General features: G+C 41.3%; 1 protein-coding gene across 3 annotated transcripts in view; it reads right to left on the bottom strand.

Annotated features, from left to right (window-relative positions):
• Positions 1-20,387, bottom strand: part of LOC122553185 (polyphosphatidylinositol phosphatase SYNJ2-like) — a 244,735-nt gene extending 224,348 nt beyond the window's left edge. The window contains exon 1 of one of the 3 annotated variants that reach the window (XR_015758472.1): positions 19,172-20,386. Coding sequence is in view for 2 of the 3 variants with exons in the window: in XM_087991469.1 (XP_087847595.1) it covers positions 19,172-19,295 (124 nt within the window). In the remaining variant the exon portion in view is untranslated. Of the gene's footprint in view, positions 1-19,171 lie in introns of all 3 variants that reach the window. The other 2 variants (XM_087991469.1, XM_087991468.1) reach the window with 2 other exon arrangements.
• Positions 20,388-20,827: the final 440 nt, after the last annotated feature.

Here is a 20,827-nt window from a genome sequence, read left to right as displayed (position 1 = left end):
AATGTGTTCTGTAATAATTAACCGAAAATCTATTCCCTATGTTGCCACATTTAATTTTATTCCTTCTATATCCACATCATCCCCAAAAATTATTCATTTTGTGTTGTATACCCTGAACATGGTGTACAAGTACTAATTCCTCTCTCAATTTTAGTAATTATATTACTTTATCATCCTATGAAGATATCAAATCTCCAGTCATTCGAGGTATCCTTCTTCCTTTTCTTTACTCTCTTCGTTCTCTTATTATCAGGTTTGTCATTTCCAGCAACCCATTCCCAATATTATTAGTTTACAGTCTTCTATTTAAGCCTTGGTTATCCTTTGGTCCCAGCCTCTTGAGGAGCAGCTCATTCAAATTGTACAGCATCATCCTTCCCCCGGTATCTGCCAGTGTTCTGGTTTCCTCCCACTCCAAAGATGTGCAGGTTAGGTGGATTAGCCAAGCTAAAATGCCCTATTATGTCCAGAGATGTGTAGGCTAGATGGATTAACCATGGTGAATGCATGGTTATGAGGAAAGGGTGGGGGACTGGGTCTGGATGGGTTGCCTTTTGGAGGATCAGTGCAAACTCATTGGCCAAATATCTCTTTCCACACTGCAAGGATTCTATGGTTCCTGTACCAGTTACCAGGATCCCATGAAATGGAACCCTTTCTACCCACACCTTAATTTTAAAAAGTCAGCATTAAAGTATGATTCGGAGATGCCGGTGTTGGACTGGGGTGTACAAAGGTCATAGACAGAGAACACAGGGGGCTAACACCTTCAACACATTGTCTAGCTATCACCATTGTTAACAGCTAACCCGAGAATGAAACTTTAAAAAAAAGGTTTTGTGATTTACACATGAAAGAAGTGAAACTATCACTGTATTCTAACAGATGAAAGGCTTAACAGACAATCAATTCTTCAATGTATAATTTCAGTTACATCACACTGCAAATTTTTGCTATAAATTCTGTGTTACGATCGAGCCCTCCACAATCACCTGATGAAGGATCGTCGCTCCGAAAGCTAGTGTGCTTCCAATTAAACCTGTTGGACTATAACCTGGTGTTGTGTGATTTTTAACTTTTTAAAATTAGTTTGTATACAACATAGACATAGGTCCAGTATTACTCCAATGATTACCTGTTTTCAATTAACTCCTAAATCATGATACACCCAGAAAAGGACCTTCTCTAGTCTCTGCCATGTTGACAATGTTGAATTGAGTAGGCTAACTGCATCTTCCCACTCCTGAATGCATTTAACCTAAACATCTTTTAAAAATTTGCATTTATAAAATGGTTTTAATAACAACCCAAAAGCACTTCACAGGAACATAGACATAGAAGACATAGACCATTACAGTGCAGAACAGGCCCTTTAGGCCTCGATGTTGTGCTGAACTGTGAAACCAATCTGAAGCTCCTCTAAGCTACACTATTCCATTTTCATCCATATGTCTAAACAGATGACCAAATGGGCGGCATGGTGACACAGTGGTTAGCACTGCTGCCTCACAGCGCCAGAGACCCGGGTTCAATTCCCACCTCAGGCGTTTGCACATTCTCCCAGTGTCTGCGTGGCTTTCCTCTGGGTGCTCCGGTTTCCTCCCACAGTCCAAAGATGTGCAGGTCAGGTGAATTGGCCATGCTAAATTGTCCGTAGTGTTAGGTAAGGGGTAAATGTTGGGGTATGGGTGGGTTACGCTTCGGCGGGTCAGTGTGAACTTGTTGGGCCGAAGGGCCTGTTTCCACACTGTAATGTAATCTAATCTAATCTAATCTAAAAGAAGCACATTTTAAATAGTGTCATTTAGGAGGAAACACAGACAAAAGTTGAGAGAGAACTCTAGAGCTTAGGATCTCAGCAATTGAAAGTACAGCTATCATTCAATGGAGTGAATAAAAGCAGAGATGCTCAAGAAACTGGAATTAGAGGGCTTATTTATGGATCCATGGTTCATAAATACCATTCTTCATTGCCCTCAAGAAGTTGGTGAGCCAGTGCAATCCATATGGTGTTAGTACATTTCACCTTGTGTTCAGCTCCCTTGTCCACATTTGTATTAGACCTGTGAAATGGCCTGGAACGGTGCAGCCTGGTGGAATTCAAATCTAGCTTCAGTTAACAAGTTGCTACTCTGGCAGAGTCACATAATAATTGATACCAACAATTACTTTATAATGACTGAAAATAGGCTGATGAGGCAGTAATTGGTCAGACTTGTTTTGTTCTGGATTTTGGAGGCAGGATATGCCTGGACAATCTTCCACAACTTTGGAGATATACCAGTACCATAGCTGTTGTAAAAGAGTTTGGTGATAGCTGTATGCTCCCATTAGAGGGAGTGGGTGTACTTTTGGATTTTAAGTCTTCGATATGTTGTCAAGCCCACAGTCTGTGCTGCATCCAATGCATTCTTGATGTCACACAGTGTCAATTAAAAATCTATGATTTGGAGAAAGCTGAAGATGAATCTTCCATTCAGCACCTCTGGCAATAAATTTTAGAAATTCTTCAGCCTTGTCTTCGTGTTGGTTCCCTTACCGTTGATGATAGGGATATTTGGGGAATGCCTTCCTCCTGATAATTATTTAATAGTTTACCACCATCCAAAAGATGATGCACCAGGACTTCAGAGCTTAGACCTGATCTACTTTTACTATAGCATACTGCTTCCACTGCTTAACAAGCATGTAGTCCTCTGTAGTTTCAGCAGATTGGCACCTCAGTTTTAGGTATACTTAAAAATGCCCCAGCATCCTCTTCTGCACTCCTCATTGAAGCAAGGTTGGTTTAGTATCCTGGTTAGATAGTAATGGTAGATTGAGGGATATGCCAGGCAGTGAGGTTATAGTTTGTGGTGAAATACAATTTTGCTGATAGCCCAAAAGCAGCTGGTGGATTTCCAGTTTAGAGCTGCTAAATTTGCTCCAAATCTATTGAATTTAGAATAGTGATAGCAAAATATCTCTTGGGATTGCCAAAGGAATAACTACAAAAATATATATCATCTAATTTTCAGCTAAAATCATTGAAATCTATGGCTGTGTAGGTGGATAGGATTCTATTATTTGCACTGATGACTAGCTTTTTTTGAGGTCTGTGCTGAAAAATATTTTCTCCACAATACCAGACATGTTTTGAGACTATTTAGGATGCTTTTTTTTGTACCACTCAATATTCATCTTTTAGTAGGTGACAGGCATTTTTTTTCCCTTCCTATTGTGTCTTTATGGGAATGCCCAGCCACAGCAAACACTGGAAATTTGAACTGGCAGAAGTGCATTCCATGAATGGAGCTTGTCCAAATCTGTTTTCAATGGTTAGGGAAGCTGTAGACTCCCTTGAAATGCTGCCATTCCCATCCCTATAAAACATCCTCCAAATCCACTCCTCACATTGCAGAGGCCTAGTACAGTTGCAGTTACAGAAAAAGCTACAGATGTGGAGAAATTGAGGGTGCAGAGATGCTTCAGTGTGATTTGGACGAATGAGTGGGTGAATAAATATGAGGTAATCCACTTCAGGAATAAAAACAGGAAGGCAGATTATTTTCTATGTGACGAGGCTGCTCCTTTAAAAGATTATTCTGTACATGGTATTTTTTCGAGAGGGGTGGTAAAGGCAGAGTTTCCGATATGTCTGAAAGTATCTACTTGAGAAAGCTTAATATAAAAAAAACACTTGTACATGAAAGGGAAGTGGCCAGTTCTCCCAGTTCAGAATTTTTTTTTCCCCTCATTTTGGGTTAGTTTTAGCTAGGGACCCAAAGAAACAGTTCCTTGCTGATCCTGTCTCTCTCTGCAATCTCTCTCCTATAAGAACGTGTTTGCATTTACCCTTTTGCTGAGGAGTGTGTTATCCAATATTGTAGGAAATTGAAATAGCTTTAAGTTGTATTTTCATGTCGGTTGGGTTTTCGAATAGTTATATTATTTTAAATTCAATTTTCTTTTGTTCATTTGTAACTAAATTGTTTTGTTTAAAACAGTGATTTGACTAGCTTCAACGCTCCTGGAATATTCACCTGACATCTGCTTAAAATAACTAGTAAAACATTAGGTTCTGGGCTACCTTCTTGAAATCTTATCAGTTTGGTCTGGCCTGTTCCATAATAGATTGGGGGCTCTTTGCAAGATTTGTTCTGTAGTTCCGTTTTCGAATTAGGGTAGTTGGACTCAAAGGCAGCGAGTGGTAGGTGTTAGTGTCTTTTGTTCCGGGTGTTGAATTCAGTTGGTTTAAGCAGTGCTTGGTGTAGTCATGGCTCTTTCAGTCATTAAGAGTTTTCTGGGGTTTGGAGACATGACTTTGGGGGCTTTACAAAAGGTGAACAAGGAAAGGCTGTTGGTGTTGACAGTCAAGCTGGAGTTGGAGCTGCTTCCTTCAGTGAGGAGAGGAGAGATAACTACAACAATAGCTCAACATTTAAAATTTGCTGGAAATGCCATCAGAATCTTTGGAGATGGCTAAAATTCAATTAAAAATGAAGCAGCTTGCGACAGAGGCAAAAGAAAAAGGAAGAGAAAAGGAAATGAAACTGTTTGAATTATGATTAAAAGCAGAGGGAAAAGAAAAAGAATGAAAGGCCTGAGCAGAACACAAAGAAAAAGGAAGAATTACTTTACCAGAACAAAAAGAAAACAAAAGACAGAGACAAAGAGGAAAAGAAGGAAAAGAAGGAAAAGAAGGAAAAGAAGGAAAAGAAGGAAAAGAAGGAAAAGAAGGAAAAGAAGGAAAAGAAGGAAAAGAAGGAAAAGAAGGAAAAGAAGGAAAAGAAGGAAAAGAAGGAAAAGAAGGAAAAAGAGTTTGAACTTCATAAACTGGCAATTAGACAGGAAAGTCAACTTAAAAGAATGGATGAAGGCTGCAGAGGAAGAGGTTGAGGATGAGCAAACCCATAGTAGCCAAACGTCTGGCGGGGATCCATTTAAATATAGGAGAAAGTGAGGACTGCAGATGCTGGAGATCAGAGCTGAAAAATGTGTTGCTGGAAAATGTGTTGCTGCACTTTTCCAGCAACACATTTTCAGATCCATTTAAATATATACAAGCGTTGCCTAAATTTGATAAGAAGGGTGTAGAATCCTTTTTCATCTCATTTGAAAAGGTGGCTAAACAAATGAAGTAGCCAGTGATCAACTCAGTTTTGTTGATCCAAATAAAACTTGTAGATAGAGCTATTGAGGTATTTGCAACACTATCAGAGGAGTAAATTGCACCTATGCGGAGGTGAAAAAAAGCCATTAAGTGCATATTAACTTGTACCAGAAGCATACAGACAACTTTTCAGGAATCTTAGGAGGAACCCTGGTCAAACCTACACTGAGTTTGAAAGGATCAAACAAAGTAACTTTGATAGTGGAGAAGAGCATTAAAAATAGAGCAAACCTCTTCGAGAAACGATTATTTTGGAGGAGTTCAAAGAATCACTTCCTGAAGTAGTGAGAACTCAAGTGAAAGAGCAGAGAGTTAAAACAGCAAGATCAGCAGCTCAAATGGCTGATTATGAGATGATTCGTAAATCAAAGTTTGGCTTCCAACATCAATTTCAATCCATGAGGGACAGAAATTGGGGAAAAGAGATCCTCTTGTCAGAAGGAAAAGGTAGATCTCGAGGATCATAAGCATAACTTGCCACAGGGTAGAAAGGAAACCCTTAAAAGGGAAAACAGAAGTTTAAAAAGTTCCAGTACTTTTACTGCAATAAAATCAGCTGTGTGAAATCACCAATGTTGGTAGGTTTAGAAAAAGCACTGGAAAGCCAGATGTAGGAAAACAGGATAACTCTGACTTTTGTTGGAGGGGTAACAGAAAGCACAGTGGAGGCTAAAAAGTCTACTCCCCGTTCAGGAGACTAGGCAAAAGCACATTGCGTGTGAGACCCCGCCCCCACGCCACCCACCTTAAACCCCAAACCCCTGCCCACCCCTAGCTGCCACAACTCTGTCCGCTTACACCCAGCCCCAACCCCATCCATCCCCCTGGCCGTCCCCAGCCCCATTCAATACCGCCCCCTTTCCCGCCTCCAACCCCATTCAACACCAGCACCCTGCCCAACCCCAACAGCTCCCACCACACCCCCACCGCATCCAACGCTGCCTTCCCCGCTTACCTCGCAAACCCATCTGCTCCCACACCGCTCCCCCCGTCCCCCAACCCCGCATCCCCACCCAGTCCGAATCCTGTCTGCGCCCCTGGCCTCAACCGCCCGCATTTCCACACACCTACCACACCCCACTCCCCCCCCCACCCAGCCCTCAGGGGCTGCAGGACTGTACACCGACAATAAGGCTGCTGCTGCTGCTTTTGTGGGGTAAGTCAGAGTCATCAAGATATCTAGCAACTAAACAGCAACTATCCCAACCCAATCTAGTTCCACCTGTCAGCACCTGGCCCATATCCCTCCAAACCCTTCCTATTCATATACCCATCCAAATGCCTCTTAAATGTTGCAATTGTACCAACCTCCACCACTTCCTCTGGCAGCTCATTCCACACACGTACCACCCTCTGCGTGAAAAAGTTGCCCCTTAGGTCCCTTTTATCTTTCCCCTCTCACCCTAAACCTATGCTCTCTAGTTCTGAATTCCCCAACCCCAGCGAAAAGACTTTGTCTATTTACCCTATCCATGGCCCTCTTGATTTTGTAAACCACTATAAAGGTCACCCCTCAGCCTCCAACGCTCCAGGGAAAACAGCCCCAGCCTATTCAGCCTCTCCCTATAGCTCACATCCTCCAATGCTGGCAACATTCTTGTAAATCTTTTCTGAACCCTTTCAAGTTTCACAATATCTTTCTGATAGGAAGGAGACCAGAATTGCACGCAATATTCCAACAGTGGCCTAAACCAATGTCAAGTACAGCCACAACATGACCTCCCAACTCCTGTACTCAATACTCTGACCAATAAAGGAAAGCATACCAAATGCCTTCTTCTCTATCCTACCTCCCTGCGACTCCACTTTCAAGGAGCTATGAACCTGCACTCCAAGGTCTCTTTGTTCAGCAACACTCCCTGGGACCTTACCATTAAGTTTATAAGACCTGCTAAGATTTGCTTTCCCAAAACGCAGCACCTCGCATTTATCTGAATTAAACTCCATCTGCCACTTCTCGGCCCATTGGCACATCTGGCCAAGATCCTGTTGTAATCAGAGGTAACCCTCTTCACTGCCCACTACACCTCCAATTTTGGTGTCATCTGCAAACTTATTAACCATACCTCTTATGCTCGCATCCAAATCATTTATGTAAATGACAAAAAGTAGAGGACACAGCACCGATCCTTGTGGCACTCCACTGGTCACAGGCCTCCAGTCTGAAAAACAACCCTCCAACACCACCTTCTGTCTTCTACCTTTGAGCCAGTTCTGTATCCAAATGGCTAGTTCTCCCTGTATTCCGTGAGATCTAACCTTGCTAACCAGTCTCCCATGGGGAACCTTGTCGAACGCCTTACTGAAGTCCATATAGATCACATCTACCGCTCTGCCCTCATCAATCCTCTTTGTTACTGCTCGAAAAATCTCAAATCAAGTTTGAGAGACATAATTTCCCACACACAAAGCCATGCTGACTATCCCTAATCAGTCCTTGCCTCCAAATAGCATGCGCGAGCGAACACACACACACACAACGTTTTGACAAGTTCCACCTCTGCCCTGTACAGGACAATGTTGGAGAGATTATCTGGGGAAGAGGGAGGGGGGTTTAGGGTACATCCTTGTGTAGAATTCCAGGGAAAGTGAGGGAGGACAGGGAGGGCAGGTGGGAGATCAGTCATTTAGAGACGGTGCCTGTTCTGTCCAGGACTGTTCTCGGCAGCATTTCAGCAAGCTGAGATTGGTTTTAATCACTGTACCCGTAAACAGAAGACGCGATCAGAGTTGTCACAGGTCTTTGACGTATGTTTTTGTCGGTACCTTGAGATCCCCTTCGGATAATCAGATATTTGGATAATTGAGGTTCTTCTGTAGTTGGTCCACAGGTTAGAGTGCTGCCTACTGTGGTTGAAAAGCCAGTGGAAAATCAGACACTGAATTATTACAGGAAGCATGTCCTGGGATGTTTCTTGACTGTGTGGTAACAATGTCTCTAAGTCAGCAGCTGAAGCAGGAGAGATCAAAGAGTACAGATAAGAAAGTTGAAGTGGAATTAGCAGAGACCCTGTTTGATCAGATGGTTGAGACAAGCCAGAAGCAGATAGATGACAAAGTAGATATCTTTAGCTCAGAGAAGTTAACGGAGTTACAGCGGAAAGATGAAAATTTGAAGCAATTGTAGCAAAACATATACTTGGAATAATGAATCTAGATGGATCCCTGAGTGCTACTATCTTACAAATGATGTTTTAATGAGGAAATACAGCCTATGACTTTCAGACAAATAGGAAGTGGGCAGACATTCATCAAGTCATATTGCCAGTGTGTTGTGGGTTACACATGAATTACCAGTAGGATATCATTTAGGGGTAAGAGAATCTCAAGCTAAAATACAAAAACATTTTCACTGGCCTGGACTGCACGAAAATGTAGTTGAATTTTGTCAGACATGTCAGGTAATTTAAAAACTGCAGGCAGCAATAAAACCTGCACCTATAATACCAAGAGTCTTAATTGATTGCAAAGGACCCCTAACCTAAAACATTGACGGGAATCAGGATTTCTTAATAATAATGGATGTGTCCACCAGAATTCCAGAGGTGAATCTATTACACAATATCACAGCTAAATGGATTGTAGAGGAATTACTCAAGCTTTTCACTAGAGATGAACTACCACAGAAATACAATCAGAACAAGGGTCAAACTTCAAAATTATTCAAGAAAGTTATGGATAGTTAGGAATAAAACAATTCAAATCTACTGCATATCATCCAAAATTGCAAGGTGTGCTAGAAAGGTGGCATCAGACATTAAAATCAAGTTGAGGACTTCTGTTACTGCCAGTGATGAATCTTTAAAAACAAGGTTTAGTGGACCTTATCAAGTCAAAAGGAGATTGAATAAGGTGAACTATTTGATAAGGATTCTAGACAGAAAAATTTCAGTGTGTCATGTGAATATGCTCAAACAGTATAGGGAAGGGAATCAAAAGGAGACTGTTGTTATTGGTTACAACAGAGTGAAGAACCAAGTTCAGAGGATTCTGAATTGGACATTCCTTGAATTAAAATTGGACAATGAGGAAGTTGTCAAAAATTGGGATAAATTATTGAGTTACCTTCCAGAGGCAAATCAAAATGACCCAAAACAGTTATTGCTATCACATGGGGAGATGTGTGGAAATAAGCTGGGAAATACTAACTTAATTATGCATGATGTATAGATAGGAAATGCTGTTCCGATTAAGTAATATCCTTAGTCTTAAGCCTTTAAAGTTGGTACGGGATCAAAAGGAGATTGAATGCATGCTCCAAGGTGACACATTTGATGTGAGTTACAGTGACTGGAGCTCACCAATGGTGCCAAAAGCAGATGGTACTCACCACAGTTTCCTTTTGCTTTCCTTCTCTGTCAAAATATCTTTTCAGCATGTTCACATGACAGAATGAGGTGAACTATTTGGTAAGGAGTCCAGACAGAAAGAAATCTCAATCACCTTTCGCCTTGATATGGTCCACTAAACTTTGCTTTTAAAGGGTCACCGATCACTGGCAGTAATAATTTTATCTCTGATAGCAAAATTGAGAGTTTTTAATTTCTTGTCTGCCTCCTGTTTCAATACATGCTGTGATACTTTTAAATGCTGTCTAGCCAATGCCCCCAGTTTATTTAATCATTCCCTAAAATTTGATACAGTCCAAATGTGTGAACTCTGAATTATGACTAACCAATTTCTTCTTAATCAATTTTAGCAGTCCCCTCTCTTCACGCCCAAAAGCTAATTCAAATGGTCTGAATTTGGCCAATTCTTTTGGTGCATTTGGAACAAACTGAATTCCTTTATCCCAATCATCTGGATAGTTTGTAATTGCATCGACTTTGTGATAATCAAAGTCTGGTTCATATCTGACTCCACATTTGAAAGTCTTTATTGAAAAGGTGGGACAAGAAACTTATATTTCTAGTTGGACTTGCTCAGAGGGTACTGGCAGGTACTTTTGTCCGAAAGAGCAAAGACAGACAATTTTGGTTTTTGTAATGCAAATGGACTACATCAATTTAAAGTCATGATATTTGGTATGAAGGATGTGCCAGCCACATTTCAAAGACTAATCAATAAGGTACTTTCCAGATTACCCAATTTGTAGCTTATATTGATGACCTGGTAATTTTTAGTCACACATGGAAGGAACATTTACAACATTTATCAGAACTGTTAAATCGACTTCAACTGTTAAACCTGACTAAGGAGAAAATTTGCCAAAGTCCAAATCACCTTCCTAATCAATGTTATTGGATACTGATAAATAGCCCCACAGAATCCAAAAACAAAAGGTGATTGGGGAGTTTCCCATACCATCGACAAAAACAGCAGTACTATGATTCCTGGGATTGAGTGGATTTTATTCAAAATTTGAACTGAGTTTTAGCTGTGTGGCTGCTCCTCTCACTGAATTACTAAAGAAAATAAAGAATTTCCAGTGGACAGTGAAAGAATGTGTATAGGGTATAAGTAGGTAGGGAAAGAGTTATGAGTTTTGTGAAGCAAGAGGTTCAGCTGAGCATGACTCAGATCAATAGGTTAACAAGGCGGAAAAGCATTCATTATGTAAAGCCATTTAACAAGATGTGGAAGCATTCAGTATGTAAGGTCAGTTTACCAAGGTGAAAAGTATTCCATATGTGAAGCCAGTTAAGATTAAGAACGTTCATAAGCAGGTTGCTCAATCTTTAATGTTGACAGTTGCTGATTGTAATGGTCACTCAATCAATATGTATGTTGCCTTATCTGGATGCTCCTCCCCATAAAATGACTATATAATTAATTAAGAAACTGCTATTCCAGAGAAGACCGAGAACTCATGTCCCTGTGCATGTGGTCGATCATTCTCTCTCCCTCCAGGCCTGGAATAAAGATGAAGGAGGTAAAGCTTACTGTCGCTCTAAGCGTTTTCCTTCGACTGAATGGGAATCAGGATGAAAAGCAGACTGTGTCAGAAGGCACTTGACAGCCTGAAAGCTGCGTTAACCACTGCCCCTGTATTAGCCACACCTAATTACAAAAAACCATTCAAGATGACTATGAGAAAGCTTGTAGCCTTACATGTGACACATTTGCTACAGGAGATGCAGGAAAAGCACTTGACATGGCGGGGGGGGGGGGGGGCGGGCATTTGTTCAGAAGAATTGGGGGCACCTGTTCTTAGTGTCAATGGATCGGTGTAAATAAAGTAATAACATTTTTTCACTTGTGGAATGTGTGGCAGTACTTCCTTCTCACGCCGGGGGCTGGAGGCATGCATATTTCACTGTGGAATGTCAGAGAGCTAAACATTTTGGTTATAATCGAAGACTCTTAACAAAACTCATACTCAATAGGAAAAGAACTTTTAATTTAATAAGCTAAGTGGAATATACACGAAATCAAACAATCCTGATACGTTTTCACATATACCACACTGAGCAGATTTGAATTTATGAAGCTTTATTCCATAATCTTGACTGTTCTAGAGTGTGACAGTCTCATTACCCTTACGGGTTAGGAAAACACAAAAGGCTGAATAACACAGTAAGGACATTGGAAGATGTTCATGTGAATGAGAGAGAGAGAGAAAGAGAAAACATTCTTCTGTAAATAACATTCGAGGGAGAGACGCTGTTGGAAAGATTAACTCTGTGGTCTGATTTGACTGAACACTGGCTTGTCATGGATTGAACGTTAGTGTGTTCTTTCCTGGAGCTCAAGATCTGGGAAGGTTATGAATTTAATTTGCATTCTGGGAATCTAAGGTGATTTTAAAAGAAAAAGCCATTTTGTAGGACAATGATACTTGACATGTTAGCTGAGCAAGGTTACCTCATGACCTTTCCCACATAGTTTAGACTAGTCCCTCATTATGATGTACAGCTAAAAAGGGAAGGCTATCTATCCAAAGCAATTGGCCATTTGGGGCCTGGCTGGATCAAAGTTTCCCACTGTGATGTGCATGTAGCTTAATCAGGCAAGCATATACAGACCTGTCAATGAGTTTCTCCTCCTGTACAAACGTTTGCCATTTTATTGTTGCTTATCTGATTAAGGACATGCGGTGTTTTTCTCGTAATCTCAGTACCAATTTCTGTATAAAGACAGCTTGTTTGCAGAATAAGGGGAGTAGCCTGAGAGAGCTGGTGCTGCTCCCCTGCTAATGGTTTTAAAACCTTAGCTCAAGCCTTGCTTGTAAGTATCTATGCTATAGTGTAACATGCTATTGGTAAATAAAGGTAACAAGTTAAACTAAACTGTAAGAGTTGTATATTCCAGACTATCACAGAGTACCATCTCCAGGACGAACCAAGAGAGAACCATTCGGGATTCCCTGAGCCATCTCAAATAGGTACTTAACAATTTGGCGCTGCGAGCAGGGTTCCAACAAGGGATACTTGAGAGTGAAACTGGGAAAGAAGAGCTTCATCTAAAAGGTCGGACTCGAGACCAACAGGCCCACAAGGTAAGGTTATAACTTGGTTGCTCGCTGTCTGCATTTTTGTGTGCCACATCCCCCATTTCACTCTCACATACCCTGATGGCACCCTGAATGAGATTGTTTAAATAGGCACTAAAAATAGAGACCTTGCAAAGGTAGGAGACAATGGTAAGAATTTTGTGAAGGTATACAATAAATAGGATAAATATGAATGTGGCCTCAAATAAGATAGAGAGTAAATGTCCCTTAACAGAGATAGTGAGTACGTATCCTAATTATGAGAAACAAAGGGGAATATCTGGTGCAGCTGCCCAACAGAATAAGGTCTGGCCTCTGAGAGGCACACATGATCTAAATTTACTTATGGAGGCTGAACAAGAGTTAATTTTAAAAAAGGTTGTGGGAGTAAAAAGAAAAAAGCCATATCTGCATGGAAAAATGTAGCTAAAGAAAAGTGGGAAAATTCCATGCAATCATCATGGAGTTAACAATGTATTAAAAGGGGTATCAGTCAATTAACTGAGGAAGGATTTGAATTAGATTGGACAGAAGTAAAATGCAAATATGAAGCACATGATTTAGAAGCAAAATTGGAGATAGCTAGAGAAAAAAATAGCATAAAATAAAAGGAGGCGGAGATCCACAACCTAATCTGTAATTTCAGGGACCCCAAAGAAAAAGGAAAGTGGTAAATTAGAAAGAATCAGGCTGCAGCTGCGCATGATCAGACAGACAAGGACAGCTCCTTACACCCCACCTATCCCAAAGACCCATTATTAGAGGACAATGATTCTCCTGCAAGCAAGGAATTTAAATCCAATTCGGAGGAGGATATCATTTATTATGCCCGCCCTCCTGTTAACCGACCTTTTCCGGTTCCCCAGCAGGGAATTTCTTGAAACCCACCCATAGTATGACCAAAGTGAACACTGACTATGAAACTAAAGCACCTGAACCCCCTTCCTACTCGGAGGATGAACGTGCCAAGGCCCATACCCTTTTTTTTGCCTCATTTGCCTCTCCTGTCCAGCATAAGAAGAATTCGGATGATCAAGGCTACCATAATCCCACTGCCACCCGCACAAGGAATCAACTGAGATTAAGACATGCAAGGAACCCTGAGAAGGCACCTTTGACTGCCACATTGATGAATTACAATCAAAGTTTAGGTACCTTTAATGTTAGTCCTTGCACTCACCCTAATATGAAATGGCCAAGAGGAAATTTCCCGACTGGAAGGCTCCCTAACCCACTGGCCCAGGATCAGGGACAAAATCCATTTGTTAATCTTTATCAACCTTGGAAGCCTCATGAACTCTCTCACATCATCAATAAGGCTCCAGACTATGGAAAGAATCCCAAAGGAGTCAGTAGTTATATTAATAGGACTAGGACCATTTACAATGTGGCCTCCCAAGACTTCTTTATAGAATGCGCTCTTTTCTCTGAAAAATGGACTAAGTTCTTAGAAATTTTACAATGTAATAATCATACCCAACTCATGATTACGCATCCAGGCGAACCTAATAGGTCAGATTGGATTAATAGCTGCCTCCGTGAAGCAGTACAATGTGCAATCGACATGAGTAAGGTCCTCACATGTAAACCTTGTTCAAGCAAAGGAGCTGAGGATTTCCTTGTCTGCTTTAGGACTGCTATGCTGCTTACTCTGGTGACACTCAGTACCCACAAGGACAATTGCCCCAACTTAATGCCTTATGATTGACTGTCCTTCCTGACCAGGTACAGAAACCTATTAAAACCATAATATACACTGACAAGATGCCGATGTTGACCAGTTCAAGAAGGATGTAACTTCTGGGAACTAAAAGACCCGACAGTAAGGCCTCAACAGTTAAGGTCAAGACTGAATTTGCCCAAAGTGCAAGGGCTGGATCTAAATCCAGAACTCTGAATCACCTAGCTGGCCTTGCGGACAGGAAGGTCTATCTAGTATGGCAAGAGAATAGGGCTGGTACTGTATATTGACAACATCCCTATGAACCTTGGGTCCTCCTATGTACCTTCCCCAACAGTCCATGATGCCCCTTACTCCCTACACATCCTCTTACTATTCCTCTCTGTCTCTCCCACCCCCTACAGCCAGACATTTGCTTCAACTGTAACCAACCAGGACATTCATCCAAAAACTGCCCTCTCCCAAGGCAGGCCCCTGTTGATCACTGAAATGAAGAAGCTAGCAATCTTCTGATCCCTCTCCCCAGGAACCCCAACAGGTTTCCCCTTTTACTGCATGATTCATATTCAGACATTTACAGAGATTCCATTGTGCCAACCATCCCCAAGCAGCAGGAATTGTAGAAAGTGCCAATGGTACTTTAAAAGGTCAGCGAAGCAAGTTGGTAGAGGAAACAGATCTTAATTGGCTGCAAGTACTCCCGATTGCCCTTTTTAATATGAGAACCATGACCAGTAAAAGACGGGATTCTTGGCGGCTAAACTAGTATATGGAAAGCCCCTAACGATTCCCTGGTCTGCACCATTAATGACCCAATATCCTGTTAATGTGCATGAAATGCACAGGTATCTGATTAAGCTAACCAAAGAAATGCAGTCTTATCATCTTATCTGGTACCAGGGAAGGAAAAAGAAAAAGGTTCAACGTTTAAAGACATCAACCCTGGTGACTACGTATTATTGCAAGACTTTAAATCGAGAAAAATTGGGCCGTCACTGGAAAGGTCCTAATCAAGTTCTTCTGACAACTGAAACTGCAGTAAAAGTAGAAGGACATTCAACAGAGGTCTACAAAGGAAATTGCAAGTTTGTATCACCTTCACAATTCTAGTATTAGTACGAGTGCAATCAAAACCCAATCCAAGTATATGTGCCCAGATGTAATCTGCCCATCGGTAATATCTCCGACAGGCCAAACCTCCAATGTGACTGTATGAACGGAATTTGTCAATGCTAATGAATCAAATGGAAAAGTGACTAAGATGTACGTACATTTATTGGTATGAACAATGTCATAGGAATGAATTTTATCAAACTAAACGATATTTTGGAGGATGCCACATGCTGAAGCAATGAGACCATTAGATGCCCACCAATGACTCTTTCCCCCAACACAGATGATCATATCATCACCTACCATCACCACCACCACTGACGTTGTTAACTACCACTCAAGACAAGACACTCATGACATGATGATCACAAAACAGCAGAAATTAACAACATTCACTCTGCTATCCACTACCCATTTTGCTACCCCATTGTGATTCTGATACAATGAGAACACTAACATGACCCACTTATAACCCCGATGCCACTTGTAGAAAAAAACCCAACAATTTAGGTGTAGAATGCCAATGTAATCATGGCTACACTGGCAATGGCATTGGTGCTTTGGGATGCTTCGATGACGATGAATGTATTATCTTCCCCACTGCTCCCCCTGAAGATAGAATTTGTCAGCTCCATGAAACTTGTACCAATACTATTGGAAGCTGTTATGAGTGCAGATGCCCAGCTGAACCTCATTTAAGCTATTCACATTGCACATCCAAACATCACTTTCAACATTATTGTCACCCTCACAACACATCCATGCCAGTTGTCATGAGATGGCATGATCCGATAACTTCATTCACTTCATCAGCCGAAAACAGTTACTTTGAAATGTTTGTCTGCTTCTCTCCCAAAGTGAACCATAGGAATTGCAGTTTTGAGCACATAGTACCGAAATCACAGAACCCTAAGGCATCTATTGCTCTGAGACTGTCAACTTGTACCTTCTCGACAGAACCTTCTCCTGTCTGACCTACCACTACTGGCAGAAATACCTTTGTACAGCTTCTGCAGTCAGTAGCTACTGTAGTTAACAAAGTTGAAAAGTGAAGACAGACCAAAAAACTATGCACTCCAATCCTCCTTCTGTTGCCAATGGTTTCTTTATTCAAGCTAAACACCCCGACCAATGTGTTGTCTGCTCACTCTTCCATCAGATATACAATGTATGAATAAGACTCACCCATTTATTCAATCCCTTACCTACGATGACAAAACTCATTCGGTAGAAGAAGCGCATTGCTGTGTGAAGTGCACTAACAAACTTAAAGGACTCAACGTTAACGGTGTTCCACTATTAGAATGGTGTATTGAAAGAACTTCCGGTACCCATGACATGGGGCAAGTGAAACAAGTACTTTTAACAATGTTATAAAAGACACTGGTTGTACACCTACTCTCCATCCACAAATACACTTGGATAACTGAACTGTTGATAACACCCACTGTTTACAAGATTCAGCCCTTGTTCTGACTCAACTCGTCATTCATTCACAGAAGTGCACCCTTGGAACTCTATTTAGCCTCCACTGGCTATATGAAAACAAGGCCTACCCATATATACCGAATGACTGGTATGGACATTGTGCTTTAGTGCACACCTTACCACTTTTTACCCTTCACCATAACATACCTAAGGTAGATGACGAATGGAGAGCCCACCAATTATTTGCGTCACTATATTTCAATTGTATATATTACCAGTAGTGTATCTGAGACAGACAGTCATAGACACTGATCATAGCCCATTGAAGTTTGTGGAGAAATTTAAGGATAAAAATTCCAGACTGTTAAGATGGAGCTTGTTGTTACAACCATTCAATTTGAAAATTGTGCATGTGGCAGGACAGGAAAATGTGATTGCCGATGCATTGTCAAGATTTGGAAGAGAAATGGAGGTATTAGGTTGCAGGAGTAAACAGGCTGAAACAGAATATAGTAGTGCATGTTTACAGTTAATGTGATGTATATGTGTTGTGGGCTACTAACAATGTAAGATTTGAGGTTTTATAATGAAGCTTTTTTTGGGTGGTGGGGGAGGTGTGATGATGCTGCTCCTTTAATAAAGGTTATGTTGTCCTTGATATTTTTTCCAACAGGGGTCTTACAGGCAGAGGTTCTGATATGTCTGAAAACATCTACTTGAAAAGGCTTTTAAAGTTTTTTTTAGAACACTTGAACAATGAAAGCGGAGCGGCCAGTTCTCCCAGTGTGGGTTTTTTTATACTTTTGGGTTAGTTTTAGTTGGGGACTCAAAGAAACAGTTCCTTGCTGATCCTTTCACTCTCTGCAGTCCCTCTCCTGTTAGAATGTGTGTTTGAGTTTACTTTTTTGCCAAAGGGTGTGTTATGAGATATTGCAAGAAATCGGAACAATTCTTTGTTAAGTTGTGTTTTCATGTCAGTTGCGTTTTCAAAAAGTTATGTTATTCTAAATTTGATTTTCTGTTGTTCGTGTGTAAATAAATTCTGTTTTTTTTTTAACCGAGTAGTTTGACCAACTGGGTCACTCCTGGAATATTCAGCTTACATCTGCTTAAACCAACTAGAAAAGTTAGGTTCTCTGCTACCTTCTTAAAATATTTTGACAGGATTTGGCCTGGTCCGTAACATCTGAATGGCATTAGATTGGGAAAAGGGGAGTTGCAGTGAGACCTGGGTGTCTTTGTACACCAGTCCCTGAGAGGTAGCATACAGATGCAGCAGGTGGTGAAGGTGGCATGTGGTTTGTTAGCCTTCATAACAAGAGGATTTGATTATAGGAGCTGGGATGTCTCGCTGCAACTGTTAACAGCACTGGTGAGACCACACCAAGAGTATTGTAAGCAGTTTTGGTCTGCTTATTTGAAGAAGAAAGGTCTGGCTATGGACAGTGAGGTCAAGCTTACCAGCCTGATTCCTGGGATGGCAGGATTGATGTATGAAGAGAGATTAGTCTGGTTACGACTATATTCACTGGAGTTTAGATGAATATGGAGGGGTGGTGGGCAAGACTTCACAGAAACTTATAAAATTCCAACAGGTCTAAGCAGGGTAAACACAGGAAGTAAATTCTCAATGACCAGGGATCACAGTCAAAGGGTAGGAAAATGGAACGGAGATGAGATCAGTCATTATGGTATCAAATGACAAAGCAGTATTGCCTGTTCTTCATTCTTGTGTCATGAAATGGAGTAGGTAATTTAGAACTGAGATAAGGTGAAATTTCTTCATCCAGAGTGTGATGAATTGTGGAACCGAGACCAAAATATTGAATGTTTTCAAGAATTAGTTAGATATCGTACTTTGGGAATCAAAGTGTTTGAGGAAAACATAGTTGGATGGTCAGCCATTATCATATTGAATGGCAAAGCAGTCTCAAAGGGACAAGCGGCTTTCTAATCCTATTTTCCATGCTTCTAATTGTGAAAATGCAAATATGGCTAAAGATACAGGCACAGTAGTTAAAATTGAAAAAGCTATAAACACAATTGGGGGTCCAGCTAAATCTGAGGATACAGTTATTGTTAAAGCTGCAAGCACAGTTGTGGATATGGGTGAATTTGCTGAAAGGAGCCAAAGTGCAGATACAGTACAGGTAAAGCTGCAGTCACAATCCCAGTACCAGTGTCATACAGCTCGGAAACAGACCGTTCGGTCCAAACAATCCATGCCGACCGTAATCCCAAACTACACAGTTCCCACCAAACAGTTCTTATTCATGTAATTATCCAAAATATCGTTTAAATGTTGCAGCTGTACCCCACTTCCTCTAAAAGTTCATTCCACGCGCGAAAATCTGGTGTTACTTACAGAGAATGGCCACAGCCCCAGCCTCGAAGAGGAGGCAATCCTGACGACTCCTGGACTCCAGCAACACACTGCTGCCGCCGGGTTCCTGCTTCTGAAACACTCGGAATCCTTTACTCAGAGCCATGGTCAAATTTCAAAGGAAAACTCTGAACACAGGTTAAAAAAGATCCCAGCATGAGGTAGCCAAAAACAACTTTCACTCAACCATCCGCTCTTTTTCCTTCTCATTAATGTTGTAGCTTTCCCAAGCCGATTCACATTCCCCTGCTCACAACTAATAGCACGTCGGAAAGCTGCTGAAGCAGGAAGTAGGCGTCCAACATAAGACCCTCCTTCAAGACGCTTTTTCCACCCACTCTCAGGTAAGGAGCCAGTCCAGCACACGGGAACCAATTAGATACACAATTTTTGATCCTCCACTCAAAAACGACAACCCTATCTCAATCTTGGTCACCTTTCAAGCAACTTGGAGCGCCATCGACAGGTCACACAAAAAAACAATAATCTTGCCAAAAACTCCGCTGTAGGTGCGGCTCAGACGGTTTTTATACCATCAGTAAAGCAAATACGTTTCGATGTGCTCTCCAAAACTGAGGAATGTTTCCTGGTAGGAAGTAATCGACAATATTGGATTTCTCCGGCTGTGTCAACTGGTTACAAAAACTGAGAACAGATGCATAATAGGAATCCAGGGCAGGATAGTTCAAACGGAACTGTTCTCAATTTTTTTTTTCTGAATCAGCGCCAAGCTGTGATTTTTGTCACTTTCCGAATGATCCGCCTAATTATTAATAAAGTGTAAATCGAGGTAAAGTCTGGCAAATACAGTATCTTCTTCGGCCAAAAAAAAAAGTCAAACCTGCGATTGACACACTAAACCAATTAGGGCCAGGGATAGAAATCGGACTCCGGGTCTGGGCACTTGATCTCACCAGCGGGCCCTGGTAAGTTTTGAATTCTGATGTATAGATCCCTGGCCCTCGGTCGACTCGAACGTTTAGTTGAGAAGTACAGTGCCTCAGGGACTGGGTGGGTTACTCTTCGGAGGGTCGGTGTGGACTTGTTGGGCCAAAGGGCCTGTTTCCACACTAGGGAATCTAACCTAAAAAAACATAATTTTTTGCTTGAGAGAGCAAAGTGTTGCCATGTAAAGAACTCAGAAAGGTTAATGAAGACATTTTTTTAAAAAAATTGTTAACGTCAAGATGAGCAGGCGTACTGTTCCAGACACAAAAGTAAGTTTGGACTTCTGTTGGCCTGGATTTCGGGCTCCTCAGCTAACTTGAAACAGTTTGTTTTTAATCCCAACCCTCCAATACTTCCATTGGCCGCTAGGTGATGTTCCTGCTTGTTGGCTGTCAGATTTTCCTAATCTGTCCTCTACCCCACATAAAATTGAGGGCAAATAAATACAACCTCAGTTGAGGGGCAGCAGTTAAAGTCCGTGAGGCCTATGATCCAAATTGCAGAGCACGATTATCATCCACTCTCACTTGTTTCTCATCAGGGATTAGAAAAAAAGATGATTAGGCTGACATCAGAGCAGGCAGAGAGACTACACTCAACAATTCCATGCATTCCCATATTTTTAATTAGAGGAAAGATTTGAGAAATGGGAAATGTAAGCTTGCAAAGCAAAAGGATATGCTCGCATTG

The sequence above is a fragment of the Chiloscyllium plagiosum genome, unplaced genomic scaffold, assembly GCF_037043375.1.
Source record: "Chiloscyllium plagiosum isolate Xiang-an unplaced genomic scaffold, Cpla_swu_hap1 HiC_scaffold_10, whole genome shotgun sequence".
Taxonomy (NCBI): Eukaryota; Metazoa; Chordata; class Chondrichthyes; order Orectolobiformes; family Hemiscylliidae; genus Chiloscyllium; species Chiloscyllium plagiosum.
This window is presented reverse-complemented; position numbering and strand designations above follow the sequence as displayed.